This window comes from Trifolium pratense, linkage group LG6, assembly GCF_020283565.1.
Source record: "Trifolium pratense cultivar HEN17-A07 linkage group LG6, ARS_RC_1.1, whole genome shotgun sequence".
In the NCBI taxonomy this organism is placed as follows: domain Eukaryota; kingdom Viridiplantae; phylum Streptophyta; class Magnoliopsida; order Fabales; family Fabaceae; genus Trifolium; species Trifolium pratense.
In genome coordinates, this window is record NC_060064.1 from 31,652,966 (window position 1) to 31,672,937 (window position 19,972).

Genomic DNA, 19,972 nt, shown 5'->3' on the forward strand with positions numbered 1-19,972 from the left:
ATTTGGTTTGAATAGTTATTCTTAAAATGTTATTTTAGATATTTGATCATTTTATTGAAATTTCTTTTGATATCAAAATTTCGAAAAATCACTTAATTTTAAAGTTATTTCAAATAGATTTTCATAAAAAATCATTTTTGAAATACAACTTTTTGAAAAAAATATGATTTTGACTATGTTTTGATCTTCAATAATGTGTGTTTATGTTATATAATGTCAAAATTAATGTTTCAATTTAGAAAAAACAAATATAAAAAAACATGTAATATTTTGAAAAACGGTTTTAGAAAGTATTTTCAAAAATACAAAGAAAAAATCCATTTTTTTAAAGCTGAAACAAACAGACTCATAGTGGTGAGAGATTTTGGTAGTATGATAGAGTTATTGAGTTCAATCATTGGTTCATTGCAAACAAAACAAAAAAATAGTAAATGCTCAAGTACTTTAATTTTAGTTGTGTTCGTGTATAGACAATCTAAGTTTCTCTTTTGTAAGAGTGTTTGGATATGGATTGACGTTAATTACGATGTAATGGTTGTGCGATTCTAGTAGAAAAACTTAAATTCTCGATATTGTATTTTGAAATTGATTTAGTAATTAATAAATAAATTGTGATTTGTTTGATCTTATTTAAATAGTTGAGATTTAATTACTATCTTAACTTTAGTTTTTTCCTAATACAAACAATTATTTTTTAACAAACCAAAATGAAATACAAACAATATATTCCTCTTTTGTGTTTGTTTTCGTGTATAAAAATGAAAATATGTTTTCAAAAGTATGGTGGTGGTATCATGACTTTGATACTTGTCTTAGATATGTAATAGTCTTAAAATTTATTGGAAGAGTTTGTCACTCATTTAAGTCCCACGAAATTCGAGAGATTAGTGTATATAATTGTGTGCAGAGATATCAGTTTACGCGCACACACAAAAAATATGGTGGTAGTAATTTCATCGGAGTACATCTTTAATTTAGTTTAAAATCTTAAGTGATAGTTTTTTATCTTAAATTAACAAAAAATTTCAAATAAATTTTAATCAAATTAAAATAACTAAGATGGTTAAAAAATTATTTATGTGGATTATTTTGAAGTTTAGCTGAGTTGAAGTACATAATTGTCCACATTTATAATTGTGGAAAGTGGTAATTCAGTATGTTTGGTTGGCTATTTGTTGTTTGGATGTACATTGAGAGAGTTTGTTTTTCATGCTTTTGGATACTCACGGAGGAAGATGCTTGCCTTCATGGGTTGGCTGCCAACTCTACCTAACAAACAATGCATCATCTACTTGTAACCAAAAAAATATGGCATCTACTGCTGCTTGTTAATTTTTTTAGTTATTTAATTTGTGATGCATTTATTTTTCTCCTCCACTCATCTTCTCTAACTCTTTTAACTATTAAGAGTGCGTTTTATTCGTAAAATAATAAGAATTGGACATAACAGTATAGGACAGGACAAGATAATATAAGACAGGACAAAACTATACCGGAGAGATATATGGCGATAATATTTTTATATTCGAAAATAAAAGAGGTATTTTCGTATTTTTTATAGTTATACTGTGGACAAAAAATTATTTTGTAGTTCAAAGAGAGATAAAAAATATTGTTTTTGTCGTGTGCCTTACTGTCTAATTTTTCATGTTACTTATTTTTTATTTTGGTACATGAGTTACTTATCTTTATAGTGGTGAGTGTGGGAATTTTTTTTACGAAAGTGTGAGAATTTTATTGATTTAGAAAACGCAGTGATTAATATTATAGTTAGTTTTTGTGAATTTTATTAAGAGTGTGAATCAAATCTCCGAATATTAGTTTTTCAAAATTAATAAAGAAATTAGTAGAATATTAGTTTTTGTGAATTTTTATCTTTTATATAAGTTGTCTAAAATATTAAAATAACATTTTTTCTCAATCAAATATCGTACAAAACAAAATTTGATCAATACATTAAACGTTTGTCCTGTATTTTCAAGTCTTTCATTACACACAAATTTATTTGTATAATTGGATTAATAAATGTTATCGTTTGATCAATATGTCACATCTTATTCGATCTAATGACGAGACATACCGATCTAATTGTAAAAACAAACTTATACATAATTGTCTTATGTATCATAGACTTGGTGTTTTATTTTCATGATTCAAATTATCATGAAATCTCTTTAATAATTTCAAGTTTTTCTCTTAAAAATTTCTCATATAAACATACTCAATTTGAAATAAATATTATAATTTATAGCGGTCGGAGTTCTTGAAATTCTGTTCCTATTTATTTTAAGGGGTAGTCATTAAGCTACTTGTTAAAAAAAAAAAGTTCTTTAATTTTTTATTTTTTTGAGAAATTTCAAATGTACATGTACTCTTTGTTAGTACTTGTGTAATGCAGCATATGCAGGTGTCTTTAGAAAAAGCACGTGTTAGCATGATAAGTATATTTTATTTGTTATTTATTTCCATTATTATCAAGACTAAACTAAGCGGTGGGTCATAATGAACGTAGAAAACAAGTAAAGAAAACAAATATAAAAGGGGTACATATAGACACAAATTTAATTGATTTAGGCAGATTCACACAAATGTAAAATAGTAGAATATAATTTTTGCAAAAATAAAAAATAGTAGAATAGAATGATGAAAGAAAATTATATTTCTTTTAGTTAATAATTGCTAGAGTTTCACTTTTAAAATAAGTACATAGAGTGATTAAAGTTTAAATCTCAACCCATATATACATAATAATGTTCATACCAATTGATCTATATAATTACAAAAATCCAAAAAAATAAAAATATTATTGAAATAAGTATATGGTGTGGTGTGTATTTTTTTAGAAAAGCCTAATGATTTAAATTTATAGTTGTCCCCACATGTACATGTAGTGAAGAAAAAAATTATGAAAGAGAGCAAAGACAACCCATAATAAGAGGGTTTTATTTTATTTTATTTTTTTCATGGAGACTCGTGGCACATAGTTAAATAGTATAATTAGGCTCTAGGGATTGGACAAAAACACAAATTTTTGTCCTTCATTGAATTAAATAACAATTTTTTTGTCATCCGCATAAATTGTCTAAAATATCATAATAACATTTTGTCCATCAAACATTGTAGACAAAATTTGTTCAATAAATGTTAGTCTTGTGTTGTTTTGTCTTATAGTTGTACTGTCATATACTGTTTTGTCCAGTATTTACATTATGCGCAAATCGAATAGACCCTATGTATGGTCCCAAATTTTAAACACACTCACAAAAAACGACGGATCAAATTACATCAGTGTAATATTAAATAATATTTTAATAAATACAAATTTTATAAAATTCACCATTGAAAGATTATATTATATGGATCTATATGTTTTTTTTAAGGATATAGATCACATGTTAAATTTTTCAAAAATCTAAAATTGTTTATTATGTTATTGAGGTCAATCAAGATTAACGATTTATGCGTTTTTATTAAATGCCGTTAAACATAACGTAGAATTAATTTTTAAATTATTTTAAAAAGAATAAAAAGCAAACATAACATTTTATTATTTTATGAATGTGCCTAAAAAATTTATACACTGTTTTAAAATGCTGTGGCTTTGCCTTACCAAACAAAAATGTTGTGCTTTGATGGATATTAACACTTTTCTCTTGTAAAAGAAAAAAAAAAAAAAAACTTTTTCAAAAACATTATTGATTACCTTTAAATCACCTTTGCTGATTGATTCGCTGTTTATGTCCTTTTTGCCAATTAGCCTTCTTGATGATTTGATAATTGATTTTGATTATCGGAGATGTAATGTTTTTTGTGTTACACTGTTGCAATTATTCTTCTCATGAAAATATACAATGTTTAAATTATTTAATTTACTTATGAACTGAGATATTGCTTTGTATCAATACAGACTACTATAAGACCAAAAAGTACCGAATATAACTCCAAAATTTGGTTTAGTGATAAAAAAAAGACAAATCTATCGATGAGGTTTTGGATTTGAGTCCTGCAAGTGCGGTTAGAGAGAGGTAAATGTACCTTCATGATTTGTTTTGGTATACCTTCATAATATTTTCTACTAGATATCATCTCTATACCCTAAATTCCAGATTCATGTTCCTGTCTCATTAGGAATCAAGGACACGGTAATACAATTCTATAGAATAGATCGTGTTCAAGTAAGATTGTATCTCCATACCCTAAATTTATTATATAAAAAAGAAAATGTACCGGATATTGTTCACTTTTAGGAATATACAATCGTCACTCACTTATATACTAGATAAAGTTAAGATTATACACCTCCTGTCCCATTTTATAAGATTTTCTTTAACTAAATTCATTATTCATATGTCTTGTTTTGACCGTATTTTTCTAAAAATATATAAATGTAAATATTATCATATAAGATCTTGTTTAATTTTTTTCGATGAGTATTTTTAAAATATCAAATTTTTATTAATACACAATTAAGTATATTCGTAATCAAATTTATGTATTGACATATATTACGTGCAATAGTCAATGAAATCTTATATTTTGGGGCAGATGAAGTATTTAGCTTGATGATGCTTGAAAGTTAAAAAAAAAAAAAAGTTTGCTTGTTGGTGTGGCCGTGTGGGTTCTTGGTAGCATAATTCTTTTTTTTTTTCTCTAGTCTCTTGCTGTTTTTTATTAGTTAATAAGTTTTTTTTTTTTGTTATTTGTGACTTCTTTGGAGTTTTTTTAGACCCACAATGTGCTTGACGGGGTCCTTTTTTTTTTTCTCTTGTTATTATTCATTTGGCTTTTCTTCAAAAAATTAAAATAATTGAAAATAAATAATGAATTTGGAGAAGTTGTGTTTTAAATGTCAAAATTTCCTAATTTTTTAGGGGAGAAGTTGTCTTTTAAATGTGCATCACGTATGATGTTTGTGTCAAATCTTCTCCTATTTTCTTAATCTAACAGTTACGCTGTTGATTTACAAAATAAACAAAAAATAGTGTAGAAGAGAAAAAAAAAATGAATTGGTGACTGAAATGAGGGCATGATGAAGAACATGAGGAAAATATTGGAGAGGATTCAGATCCTGCACAAAACTTCAAACTATTTATGCAAAACAAACTTATGATTTTTCCTCAAACCAATGTTTACAAAATTGGATCACACTGCCGGTTCCACCGATCGAACTAGAAACCAAATCTAGCACAAAACCAAGAGTCTACATAGTCAGTAAAAGAATAGGAAAATCGACGTAAATCAGTTTGAATCAGGGAAATTGTACCAATTTTAACTAGACATTTTTCCCCAAGAGAAATGTTATTTTTTTCAAAGAAAATAAAAGGACTACACTATTATTTCACTTGTGAAATATTAGATCCCCCACATTTGCCTTAAGAATCATCATATGCTTGTTTTTATTGTTAGGTCACAAGGGATCATCCACAAAAATTGTTGCAAACTGTTAAGAAGTCCCACATCGGTTGCGATATGGCCTGACTAAGTGTTTATATACTAGAGGCAATTCTCACCTTACAAGCCGGTTTTGTAAGGATGAGTTAGGCCCAAAACTCAATTCTAAGATGGTATCAGAGCCTATCCACGATTCGCTGGGCCACTTCGTCGGGCCGCCTGCAATCAGGTTTCTGATCGGGCCCTCCACCATTCATATCCGCGCCTCAAGCCCATAGCGCTTGGCGCGAGCGGGGGTGTTAAGAAGTCCCACATCGGTTGCGATATGGCCTGACTAAGTGTTTATATACTAGAGGCAATCCTCACCTTACAAGCCGGTTTTGTAAGGATGAGTTAGGCCCAAACTCAATTCTAAGACAAACTTTTAACTTAGGACATCAAAACTAAACTGGTCTTGCTTTCCAAATTGCAAATAACTTTGTATTGGAGTTACCATCTTGGAAATGAGTATTGGGTCTAACTCATTCTTATAAAATCGGCTTTGTAAGGATGAGTTAGACCCAATATCCATTTCTAAGATGGTATCAGAGCCTCTCTAAGATCCAATGGACCACCTGTTATCAGGTTTCCGCTATCGGGCCACCTACCGTTTATATCCACGCACCAAGCCCAATAGTGCTGGGCGTGAAGAGGTGTGTTAAGAGTCCCACATCGATTGAGAGATAGTCTGACTAAGTGTTTATATACTAGAGACAATCCTCACCATACAAGCCGGTTTTGTAAGGATGAGTTAGGCTCAATATCCATTTCTAAGAGTAAGTATTAGATATGAAATTATTCTCACGCTTTTATTATATGCATCAACGGTAAACTTTGTTCTCCTTTGGTTATCATAACCGATCTTGTCTTGTTTTTTGGTTGCCACAGAAGGGACTTTTGTTGAGCCGTGAGGGTAAACCTTTATGGGTGTTGAATATTGCCTTGAAATAATGTAAAAATCAGAAAATCATGTTTTGGTAGTCTCTGCCTGCTCACGCCCAGGCGTGGGAGTTGGCGCCCAGGCGTGAAAAACTGGGCTGAACTCAGGTTGCTCACGCCCAGGCGTGGGAGGCTGCGCCCAGGCGTAGTGTCTGCGGGCCTATATATATGTTATGCGTTTTCTGACTTTTTCAAGGGGATTTTAGGGTTTCAAAGGCTAACAAAAAGGCTAGGGTTGAGAGATTTCATCTTGGGAAGACTCTAGGGTTAGGGAAACATTCTATCACCTTGGGAAACACTTTCATATTGAATTTCTTGGTCACGGGAAGAAATTCGGGCTTAGGGTAGATTTAGGAAAAACTCTAAATCTTGTAACTCTTGTGGTGAATTTCATTGTAATCAAGGAACAAGTTTGATAGTGGATCGGAGAGCTGCTCTCTCCCCCAGAGTAGGTCACATTGACTGAACTGGGTAAACAATTCTCTTGTGTTCTTTTTCTTTTATCGCTTTATCTTTTGATTTGTGATTTTTATTGCCGATCTCATTATTTGATTGCTTAATCGTTATTTGCTCCACACATCAATTATTTTATTGGTGTGATTCAATCCGAATTCACAACAATTGGCGCCCACCGTGGGGCAAAGGATCAAACGATTTAAGTATCATGGGTTCTAAGTGGGACATTGAGAAGTTCACCGGGAGTAACGACTTTGGGTTGTGGAAGGTGAAGGTGAGGGCAATATTAACACAACAGAAGTGTTCAGAAGCATTGTTAGGAATTGCGAACATGCCTAATACTTTCTCAGCAACAGAGAAGAACGAGATGAATGATAAGGCATTGAGTGCCATTATCTTGTGCCTCGCGGATAATGTGTTGAGAGAAGTAGCAAAGGAGAGGACTGCTGCAGGGATGTGGTCGAAGCTTGATGCATTGTATATGACCAAGTCCTTGGCACATAAGCAGTGTCTGAAAGAACGGTTGTTCTTCTATCGTATGTCGGAGAACAAGTCCGTGGTTGAGCAGCTTTCGGAGTTCAATAAGATTATTGACGATTTGGCGAACATTGATGTGAACTTAGAGGACGAGGACAAAGCTTTCCACCTATTGTGTGCTTTACCTAAGTCATTTGAAAACCTCAAGGATGCATTGCTCTATGGAAAAGAAGGTACTATCACCTTGGATGAAGTCCAATCGGCTTTGAGAACCAAGGAGATGACTAAGATGAGAGACTTGAGGATTGATGACAGCGGAGAAGGGCTGAATGTGGCGAGAGGAAGAAGCGAGAACAAAAGTAAGGGGAAGGGAAAGAAGCATAGGTCCAAGTCTAGGTCAAAGGGTGATGGTGGTGGCAAGTTAAAGTGCTATCATTGTCATGAACCAGGTCACTTCAAGAAGGACTGCCCTGAGAGAAGGGGTGGTGGTAGTTCGTCAGCTCAAATTGTCGTTAGTGAAGAGGAAGGTTATGAGAGTGCAGGAGCATTGACAGTTACAAGTTGGGAACCTGAGAAGAGCTGGGTCATGGACTCGGGGTGCTCATATCACATTTGTCCAAGAAAGGAGTACTTTGAAACTTTGGAGCTTAAAGAAGGTGGAGTCGTCCGTCTAGGTAACAATAAAGTGTGCAAGGTTCAAGGTATGGGTACTATTCGTCTTAAAATGTATGACGATCGTGATTTCCTTTTGAAGAATGTGAGGTATATTCCTGAACTTAAAAGAAATTTAATTTCCATAAGCATGTTTGATAATCTAGGGTATTGTACTAGGATTGAACGTGGGGTAATGAGAATTTCTAATGGTGCATTAGTAATTGCTAAGGGGTCTAAAATGAATGGTCTTTACATTTTAGAAGGTTCAACTGTTATTTCTAATGCATTAGTAACTAGTGTTGAAAATGCAGACATAACTAAACTATGGCATTTGAGGTTAGGTCATGTTAGTGAAAGGGGTTTAGTTGAACTAGCTAAACAAGGTTTACTAGGGAAAGAAAAATTGAACAAACTAGACTTTTGTGATAATTGTACTCTAGGAAAACAACATAAGGTTAAGTTTGGGGTGGGAGTGCATAAGTCTACTAGGCCATTCGAGTATGTTCACTCGGATCTTTGGGGTCCAGCATCTGTGTCTACTCATGGGGGAGGTTCATATTTTCTTTCAATAATTGATGATTACTCTAGGAGGGTATGGGTTTACATAATAAAGAATAAAAGTGACACTTTTGAAAAATTCAAAGAATGGCATACCTTAATAGAAAATCAAACAGGAAGTAAACTAAAACTTTTAAGGACTGACAATGGCCTGGAGTTTGTTTCAGAGCAGTTTAATGAGTTTTGCAGGAAACTAGGTATAAAGAGGCATAAGACCGTTGCATACACACCGCAGCAGAATGGACTGGCTGAAAGGATGAACAGGACCTTGCTGGAGCGCGTGAGATGTATGCTGTTGGGAGCTGGATTACCCAAGAGTTTCTGGGGAGAGGCAGTTAACACTGCTGCATATTTGATCAACAGATGTCCATCAACAGGAATTGATCTAAAGACACCTATGGAGGTTTGGAGTGGCAAGCCGGCAGACTACTCTAACTTGAAAATCTTTGGAGCTTTAGCATTTGCACATGTCAAGCAAGATAAGCTTGATGCTAGAGCTGTGAAGTGTGTTTTCATTGGTTACCCTGAAGGTGTGAAAGGTTACAAGCTGTGGAAGATGGAGCCTGGAGGATCAAAGTTTATCATAAGCAGGGATGTCACTTTTGATGAGACCCGAATGGGGATGAAGTGCAAAGACCTTGAGAAAAGACCAGAAACGGGGGTGGAGAGAATTCAGTTTGAGGTGGAGCCTTCCACAGATGAGAGGGAAAAGGAGGATGAGACTCAAGTACCTGATGAAAGTGGAAGTGATGAAACAACTGTTCCTGACTATCAGCTAGCAAGAGATAGGGAGAGGAGAGTTATTCGTCCACCTAATAGACTCGGTTATGCTGACCTTATTTGTTATGCTTTGAATGCAGCTGAAGAAGTGCAAGACTCGGAACCAAAGAACTTCAGGGAAGCATCAGAAAGCATAGATAGTCAAGACTGGTTGAAGGCAATGAATGAGGAAATGCTTTCATTGGAGAAGAACCAGACTTGGAAGCTTGTGTCATTACCTAAAAATAAAAGGGTAGTTGGTAGCAAGTGGGTGTTCAAAAGAAAAGAAGGTATACCAGGGGTCGAAGCACCAAGGTATAAGGCAAGACTTGTAGCAAAGGGTTTTACTCAGGTTGAGGGGATTGATTACAACGAAATCTTCTCACCTGTGGTGAAACATTGTTCTATAAGGGTACTTATGGCGATTGTTAACATGTATGATCTTGAGTTAGAACAAATGGATGTGAAGACCGCATTCTTACATGGAGAGTTAGAAGAAACTATCTACATGCAACAACCTGAAGGTTTTGTGAAAGACAATTCAAAAGTGTGTTTGTTAAAGAAATCTTTGTATGGGTTGAAGCAGAGTCCAAGGCAGTGGTATCGTCGGTTTGATGATTTCTTATTGAAGACTGGATTTGTGAGAAGCAACTATGACAGTTGTGTGTACATGATGAAGAGGAATGAGAAAGTCATTCTCTACCTTCTTCTTTATGTAGATGATATTCTTATGGCAAGTTCTGACAAGCAAGAGATTCAACAGCTCAAGGAGAAACTAAATGGTGAATTTGAGATGAAGGATCTTGGCAATGCGAAGAGGATACTTGGTATGGATATCTTGAGAGACCGGAGTAAAGGTGAGTTGTTCTTATCTCAGCATGATTATTTGAAGAAAGTGGTGGAGCGGTTTAGAATGACAGATTCTAAGGTAGTGAATACGCCACTTGGTCACCATTCAAAGTTGTCGATAAAACAGTGTCCTCAATCCGAGGATGAGAGAAAGAAGATGGAGAGTACTCCCTATGCAAGTGGGGTTGGAAGCATCATGTATGGCATGGTTTGTAGTAGGCCTGATTTATCATATGCAATTAGCGTGGTAAGTCGGTTTATGGCAAATCCGGGCCAAGTTCATTGGCAAGCTTTGAAGTGGGTTTTGAGGTATTTGAATGGTTCTTTGAAGGGTGGTCTGAAGTACACAAGAACTGATCCAGGAAGAGATGCTTTGGAGGGATATGTGGATGCGGACTATGCAGGTAACATAGACACTAGAAAATCCTTATCGGGTTTTGTGTTTACATTGTTCGGTACAGCGGTAACGTGGAAGGCCAATCAACAATCTGTTGTAGCTTTGTCAACAACTCAAGCAGAATACATAGCCCTTGTTGAAGGGGTCAAGGAAGCCATATGGTTGAAGGGTATGATTGGAGAAATGGGGATTAGTCAAGGATGTGTGAAGATACATTGTGACAATCAGAGTGCCATTCATTTGGCAAATCACCAGGTGTATCATGAAAGGACAAAGCACATTGACATTCGGTTGCATTTTGTAAGAGACATGATTGAGACAAAAGAGATCATGGTGGAGAAAATTGCATCGGAGGAGAATCCAGCTGACATGTTCACCAAATCGTTACCTAGAGCTAAGTTCAAGCATTGCTTGGACTTGATTAACTTCGTTGAAGAGTAGACGGAGGTTGGAGAGAGCAGCACGATGGTTGATGAGAAGTCGGCATCACCATTGATTTAAAGGCAAGGTGGAGAATTGTTGAATATTGCCTTGAAATAATGTAAAAATCAGAAAATCATGTTTTGGTAGTCTCTGCCTGCTCACGCCCAGGCGTGGGAGTTGGCGCCCAGGCGTGAAAAACTGGGCTGAACTCAGGTTGCTCACGCCCAGGCGTGGGAGGCTGCGCCCAGGCGTAGTGTCTGCGGGCCTATATATATGTTATGCGTTTTCTGACTTTTTCAAGGGGATTTTAGGGTTTCAAAGGTTAACAAAAAGGCTAGGGTTGAGAGATTTCATCTTGGGAAGACTCTAGGGTTAGGGAAACATTCTATCACCTTGGGAAACACTTTCATATTGAATTTCTTGGTCACGGGAAGAAATTCGGGCTTAGGGTAGATTTAGGAAAAACTCTAAATCTTGTAACTCTTGTGGTGAATTTCATTGTAATCAAGGAACAAGTTTGATAGTGGATCGGAGAGCTGCTCTCTCCCCCAGAGTAGGTCACATTGACTGAACTGGGTAAACAATTCTCTTGTGTTCTTTTTCTTTTATCGCTTTATCTTTTGATTTGTGATTTTTATTGCCGATCTCATTATTTGATTGCTTAATCGTTATTTGCTCCACACATCAATTATTTTATTGGTGTGATTCAATCCGAATTCACAACAATGGGTTAATTGAATCAATATATTGAACTATGAACAATCACATAAGTGGCTTTAACTACACAATTTCACCCAAAATCTTAAACCTTAAGAGCAATCACACATGTGATTTCAACTCTTTCATTCCGCGTAGGACTTTAACTCACATTTGATATGTCTTAACATATCGCTCGATCAAGTGTGAAACTCTTCACAGATGCGCAATCCAACATGGGTTTTAACTCACACTTGATATACTTCAACATAAACTCTTAGTTGAGGGGAAAGTTGAGATGTATCAATTAAGGTTGTCAGATTCGTGAGAAACTGGTAGGATGCCAAAAGAAGCTCACTAACTAATTAACTTTTGTTGCTTCATTTCTTTTGGTTCAACCGGTTTAATCGGTCCAACAAGTCACACCAATTTTACCTTCATTCCAATTTTTAAAACATTGTCTTAAACCCTTCATTGCATTTTTTTAGGGGGTTTTCACCTCTGACAGGTTTTTAGTAGAGTCCTATTGATCTTTCATGGATATTTCATTTTAGAGACCAAAACTACTTTGTGTGTAAAAGTTTATAACCCCACTGTAACCAATTCTGGCCATTCTATGTGTGATCGGTGGCTGAGATAATTATTTTGTATTATAAAACTGTGTTTAAAACATAGACTGTCTGATCATAAATCAAGAGTTCAGATTGATTAGTGCATAAAACTGCATGATTTATTTATTGTAGTGAATCCAGATGCCTATTTCCTCTTGCCAAATCTCACATAAAGTTTAGCTTAGATTGACTACTATACAAAATTGTATTTGATTGATCTCTGAATAGAATTAAATCATTAATTAAGTTATTCTTCTAATTTCTTAATTAAGAAGTATAAAAACGATTAAGGTGGTAATTTAATTTAGAAGGTGACTTTTTTTTTTTTTGGGTACAAAAGAGTGACTTTAGTAGATAAATAAAAGAAAGTTTTATAAATTTAAATGTTGGAACGATTTATGAAAGTTGAAATAGAAGCTCATACTTCAACAAGCACAAGCATGTGGCAATATGAAAAAACATCATGACTCTCAATTCAATTACATGAAAAACGGATCAAAATCCTCTCAATTTCTCAAAACATGTCACTCTCTCAATTGCCAAAAAAGTTGCGGTTCCAACCAAGCTAATGAAGTTTTGCTTCCATGATTATTAAGTTTAATCTGAAAATATCCAAAGATACCCACAATTCTTCACCTCCACATTCAAATCTTCGCCCTCTACGATGGAAACTTCCATTCTGATCTCATCAGCGGCTTCATTTCCTATATCTCTTAGAATATTAGAGAACGATTCACGAGTGAAATAGGTTAGCCACATGTGAGTTGATCTAACCATAATAAGATTTGTATGTACTTGAATGCGATAGTGATCGACAAAGTCACCTCTTTGAAAACTTAGATGTAATACGGCTTTTCGTTCCTTTGTTCTACTTGGTTCATCGTTAGGTCCCGTAGAAAATAATACACAACAAACAATGCCAATGACATTATTGTTATGTATAATGAGTGATGGGTCTATTCTTATCGATGTAGCCATTTTTTGATCATTGAACCAACTTGGTATTTCAATGCCGGGAATAACGAATTCAATCCAATGCGAGGAGGCAAATGATTCTTGGTTCGCTAGTATGAATTGCTTCATCCATGAAAAAGTTATGTCACTGCAACGTTCCGGCTCACTCTCAAGTAATTTAGGACAATTGAAAATATACATTCCCGCTCTCAAATATTCATTGCGCTCGATGGCAGCATGTAAAGGAAGATCAGGCAAAGATTCTAACAACTTGCAATGCTCCAAGCTCAAATATACGAGTTTGGAAAGCTCCCTCATGCTAGGCAATGTCACAAAATTGTTTCCCCCTAAGTTTAATCTTTGTAAACAACTTAGATATCTAATAGTATCAGTGAGTTGGCTTAGACTGCAAAAACTAATATCAACTTCACGCAAACAAGACAAGCTAGCCAAGGAAGGCAACTCCGAAAGCCTTGGATTTGTAAACGCCATAGAACAACTGCAAATATTTAAATTTTCAAGAGAGTTCAGATCAAATATGCCATTAGGTATGCATACAAGACTTTTGCAGTTTTTCAAATTTAAGAAAACAAGCTTTATAGGATCAATAGATAGATCCAAATGCATGAGCTTTACACATCCTTCAAGGTTTAACCGGTCAAGATTCGGGGCTTCTCCAAAATCTGACATCTGAATTAAATTTTTAGAGTGGCTTAGATCTAGAATCCTCAAATTGGGCAGATTCTGTGATGTGGAAGATCAACAAAAAAACGAAAACTCGTTATTTTCTTTTCCTTAAATATCGGGTTTGTTTAAGTTTCTAATAGAGAAAAAATTATACAAAAGAATTTATAGTACCTTCTTGCCTTCCCATAGTTGTTTGATGTTGCTACCCACCAAGATCAATTCAACAAGTCGGTCGGGTTGAAAACTTGATGGAAAATAAATGAAAGGATAGACATTCCATTCAACATATCTCAATTGATTAGAAAGATTGGTGAGGCTTCCTAAAACCTTAACATCATCCTTGAGTATGAGTAATCTAAGACGACTCATATTCGACAATGCCTCTGCCATCAATATTTCTGTATCTCCTTCCAAAACTATGGCTTCAACATTCTTTTCCTAAAGCATTGCAAGAGGTAAAAAAAACTTAATTAAGTTTCAATATATATATGGATTTTGCTAACGAGTGCTCCGAGAATACTGAGGCCACTCTTTAAACATTCAATTTATCTGGAGCACTCGTTAGCAATATATATATATATATATATATATATATATATATATATATATATATATATATATATATATATATAATAATTCATAAAAATGCTTTACCATATTCTCTGACATAACATCGTAGCAATATTTATGGAGCCACAATCTACTCCACTTTCTTGCCTCTTTCTTTGAATTTTCTTGAACAATCTTTCTTCCTAGCTCTTTCAACATACCATGCATTTCAATTTTACTTTCATCTGAAATGCTTACGAGTGATTTATCAACAAGAACTCTTAATCCAATATCAGGGTGAAATCCACAACAATTTAAAACATTTTTGACATATTTTTCTTCTTTCCCGTCGAAAAAACAAGCAATATCAAGAAATATTTGTAATTCCACTTTCTCTAGCCCATAAATACTTAACTGAAGTGCATTCATAATATCTTTGTTTGGATTTTCTTTCAATCTAATCAATGCACTTCTCCATTCAGAGATAGTTCGATCAAACAAAAATGAACCTAACACTTTAATCGCTAATGGTAAGCCATCAACGATATTAAGTATATCATGTGTCAACTCCTTATAACGAACACTCTTAATATTATCAAGTTTGAAAGCTTTTCGACAAAATAATTGAAGAGAGTTCATGTCATTCAAGGTTTGAACTTTGTAAAGTGCGTCCACTTCATACTCTTTCAAGATATGAGAATCTCTGCACACTATAATGATTCTACTCCCTTCACCTAAAACTTTAGGATACAAGGCTAGTTTCTCCAATTGTTCACTTTGATCAACATTATCAAAAACTATAAGAGCCTTAAGATGACGTAGCCTACTTTGTATCAAATTAGTTCCGTCATAATGATTGTATATTTGTTTGTGTTCTTCACCAAGAGTTTGATGTAGAATTTGCTTTTGTACACCAAGTGGACCGTAATATTTAAAAAATTGGCTCACATCGTCAATAAAACAACCTGCATTGAATTGATGAGAGATTTTGCCATATAAAAGAGAAGCAATAGTCGTCTTCCCTACTCCACCCATCCCACAAATTCCAACAGCCCGAACATCACTAATCGAGTTCAAAAGTAAGCACTTTTCCAATTCTGCTATAGGAGTAAGGGTTCCTACTAAATCATTTGCAAGACAAGAAAACTTGTAACCAAACCTTCTTATTATCTCTTGAACAATCTTTTCAATCTCTTCATATTGTGGCCTGAAAGTTCAAAAGAGGAAGCCAAGATGTAAAAGACAACTCTAGCTAGATATATAATGTCAAAGCCTCAAATTAATAACTATAAGCATATGCAAGGAGCAATGCTTGCTTGGTCACAACCAGTTGTGTTGCCAATACCTTGAGGTAAGGGTTCAAATGCATGAACCAACCACAATTATTAAGACCATAAATATTAGAGAAGATGACTTACATATTACGCATATGCCATCCAGCGAGATTGGCCACTTTAGCCAAAGCAACCCTCCATCTTTGCACGAGCTCTGGGTCGTGATAATTTTCATGTTCGGCAAGAGCTTCAACATAATATCCTGTTTCTAATCGCACCACAGATGGATCAACATCATAGAAAACAGGTAGAACACCTTTTCCCGATCGTTGTTCACATTGAATGATATTTTCTAATTCTTGCAAGCACCAAGTTGAAGAAGCATAGTTTTCAGAGAATACTATAACGTAAATCTTAGAGCTTTCAATTGCGCGAAGAAGCTCAGGTGCTATAGATTTACCTCTAATGAGAGCTGTATCATCTCTAAATGCAAGAATGCCTTTTCTTCGGAGGGCACCAAAAAGATGATCGGTGAAACTATGGCGTGTGTCTTTACCTCTAAAGCTAACAAACACATCATAATCATTAGTATTTGGCAATGTGTTCATAGCAGAAGAGAAGTTGTTGCATCTACTTTCAATGGTACTATCGTTGCTGCTTGAAGCCATTTGATTGGAATAAGCTAAATTATTATTAGAGATTATGGTTTGATGTGTAGATTAGATTACTACTGATACGTACCAATTAACTACTAATAAGTAGTATTATCGTACTAATAATATATAAGCAACTTCTGTAAATATTTAACTCAGTATATTTATTTAAATGATAAATGACAACTAAGAAGCCACAAATGACAACGTTACCACGAAGTGCAGGAAGTTGGAACAGAGAAAATCACTTGTCGACCATTACTTACTAACTAGCATATTAATTATTAATCCAATCATGAACTTGTTTTGATATGTCAAATGTAAATTAAAGATGCAAATTAAAGCCTCAAAGGTTTTGTTTTGAGTGAAGATGATGTCTAACCAATCATTGGTTGGTTCAGTAGTGATTAAAACGCTGGACTTAATAGAGAAGACCGAAGTTCGATCTCCTGCAACTATGATCGGAAGGGGCTGAAACCACTTGATGCTGACACCAAATTAGATGTGATGTCTCAACTCATTAATGTGTTAATTCAATATGCAATAAAGCTCCCCTTCAATATTGACAAAAAAAAAAGCTCCCCTTCAATGTACAAAAAAAGAAAGCTCCCTTTCATGGCTCAAGTGGTATTAGAGTCTGGTTTTACTTGCTGGAGAAGCAGAAGAGACCCCTGGTATTGCAGAATAGACCCCTCATTGATGAAAATATATATGTTATTGTTGTTTTTCAATGTAGAAAATCGTTTTTGAAAATTGTCACCGAAGAAATTATTGGTTGAGTCACAAATTAGGTCACTTTCTATAAATTGTTTCGCGGCACTGTCCAAATTTGACACGATCAACTGTTGGAATATTTTATGATATATTCCAATAATATTATGTGGGCAAATATCTTTATATAATTATATTAGCTATTTATAAATTAGGAGCATTAATTGATTAAGTGATCAAATAAAGTTAAAAGGTTAATTAGATTTCTATTTAGAATTAATTAATTAATTGGATATGAGCTCAATATGAGTGGATGTCAGGATGACCCATTTCGGAATAATGAGAACCCTAATTGGCCATCACACTATATATAGGCTATGATCCTCAATATACCGAACACACTGCATGTCGCCTCTTCTCCCCATCTGAAGAGTGCTTGGGGCATAAGGAGTCCCGGTTGAGGAAGAACCACAAGCCAACGGATACTCGTCGTCCGTCTCTCTCTGTTTCAGGATTGCTACCGAGAGAATTGTGCGGTTAGTTCATCTAATGGATTCAATCATCCAGGTATTCCTAATACTAATCCTTGATAAATTTACATGTCGTAGATCCTGTTTTATATAATGCTCATGTTTATTAAGCTTTCGCACTAAAGTCAGATTATGGATTTATAATCTTTATTGTTGAGCATGATTTATATGATTAATATTAAATTAATTCGAACATCAACCTCGACATCTCCATGATAAAACAATTTTGATTCACATGTTACCATTTATTACTGCGTTGTAAAAAATCTATCGAGAATTATACCCTCTATGACTATTACGACCACTCTAATATGGCGTGGTGGACAGTCGAATATGAACATGATGATCACTTTAACCGAAAATAAAGAAGAATTAGAAGTGAAGAATTAGAATTAGAAGTTTACATTGCTAAAACGTCAAAAACCGTTGCCTATTCAAATAGGCAACCACAATATAATCCATGGCTGGCAAAGCATTGCATAAACATTTAGGCAACACTTTTGGTGCTTTAAGCAACGCTTTCTAGATTCTCTAAAAGAATTAGAACTCTAACTAAAAGATATGAAGATACAATTTTTATCGGTAAAAACTTATGTATTTGCATAATCTATTTTTCATAAGCTAAAAAATAAATCAATCTAAATGAGTTCATAAACTATAAGCTAATTTATTGGTATTGCATTTTCAAAAGAAAAAACTTATGGGTCTTGGCAAATAGACCCAATACATGTGTCTGTATATGGATAGATGATCTAATATAAATTAAGGAAAATGTTAAAGGACCAAACTTATGTACAGTTCCATATACACATTTTTTACTGTGTTAGATACATGAGGGAAGTTATTTTTATTTAAAAACAATTTTCTTTTTCCAATTAAAAAATATAAATAACTACATTTTTATGAGAGAAACAGGAAAAACTGCATCTAAAGAAATGCATATAAGTTTTGTCCAATGTTAAATAGTGCACCCGATGCACTAGTTAAATACATAAATTAGGAAATTTTGTCTTAAACTCGTGCATTCAATGCATTGAAAGTGTAAAAAATTATTTTTATCAATATTAACTTTATGTTTTATTTCTATTTTTAGTATACTTAACAAGTGCACTAGGTGCACTGTTTAACATGATCTATTAATTAATTATATAAAATATTTTTTTTGACACAATTATATAAAATATTTGTGCATATAATTATTGGTTGTTTTATACCAACGTATAATTATTGGTTAAAGATTAACTAAAATATTTTTTATTAGCTTTCACCACCGGTTTAATCTAATTTGGGAGTCAACTCTGACATTGAGTGGTTCTGGCCCTATCGATCGTAGTTGCGGAATTAAAATATTCTGATGACCACAACATATCCTAGAGTTTCAATTATTGAGAATGTACTGTACATATTTTAATTTAGTCAAAAACTATCAAGTCAATGGCCTTTTTTTTCCCTGATATCAACATTCCAAATAATGTTATATCAAAAAAAAAACATTCCAAATAATAATTAATACCATGATGTTATATATGCTTATTAAAAAAAATATATTACCATGATGTTATTGGTGCCAATTTTTTAAGTAAGCAACATGCCGTTTCAAGTTTAATACTCCATTCCAAGTCAATGACTATTTTTTTTTCTGCACATCATTGTACTATTTCTTTTAACTAAAGTAATGTACCCGTTCAAGTCAATGACTATTTTTTTTTTTGTTACATAAACACATCGTGGCCATTTTTCTAATATCAACATTTATTTTCAATATGATTAAAAAAATATTTTCTCAATAATTTTACAAATCATCACATATTCTATTATTATTATTATTATTATTAATTTTTTTTTTTTTATTTTTTTTTTTTTCAAATCCAAACAATGAAACATTAATCTATTTCATTCGTGTTCATTTCATTCAATCTCATTCCATCAATACAAACATAGTCTTAGTTTATATTTTTTACCTTTTCAATTCTCAAAAACTCTTTGTATTGTTGGAACGTTTCAAAGTTGACTTCTGTATTTGGATTCAAATCTCATAAATCGTTATTCCGAAAAAAAAAGGTCATGTAAAATCATTGAAATTATAAATATATAGTTGCAGCTTGTTAAGGGTGCCTGCCAATTGTCCATAAGCTGTATAAAGCTAAGATCCATATATATAAACTATGAACTGCAGCCTGTATCTGAATTTTAACGAATTTACTTTAAATTTTTAAGTGAGTTCATGTGTGCCAACTCAACTTTAAAATATTTACATAATTTTCATTCCATGTAAGATTTCTTCACTTAAATCAAAATTATTATCTCTCTCTTTATATTTTTAGATATATGAAACTAATATTTTATAGGATACGAAAGAATTCTC

General features: G+C 33.6%; 1 protein-coding gene across 1 annotated transcript; it reads right to left on the bottom strand.

The window, feature by feature from the left end:
* Positions 1 to 12,724: 12,724 nt before the first annotated feature.
* On the bottom strand, positions 12,725 to 16,430 carry LOC123891221 (disease resistance protein RUN1-like). The gene is made up of 4 exons (XM_045941069.1): positions 15,858 to 16,430; positions 14,545 to 15,646; positions 14,062 to 14,328; positions 12,725 to 13,947 (listed from the first exon to the last, which is right to left on the bottom strand). The coding sequence occupies exons 1-4, from the start codon at positions 16,379 to 16,381 to the stop codon at positions 12,847 to 12,849; spliced, it is 2,994 nt and encodes a 997-aa protein (XP_045797025.1). The 5' UTR covers positions 16,382 to 16,430; the 3' UTR covers positions 12,725 to 12,846.
* Between the last annotated feature and the right edge of the window lie 3,542 nt (positions 16,431 to 19,972).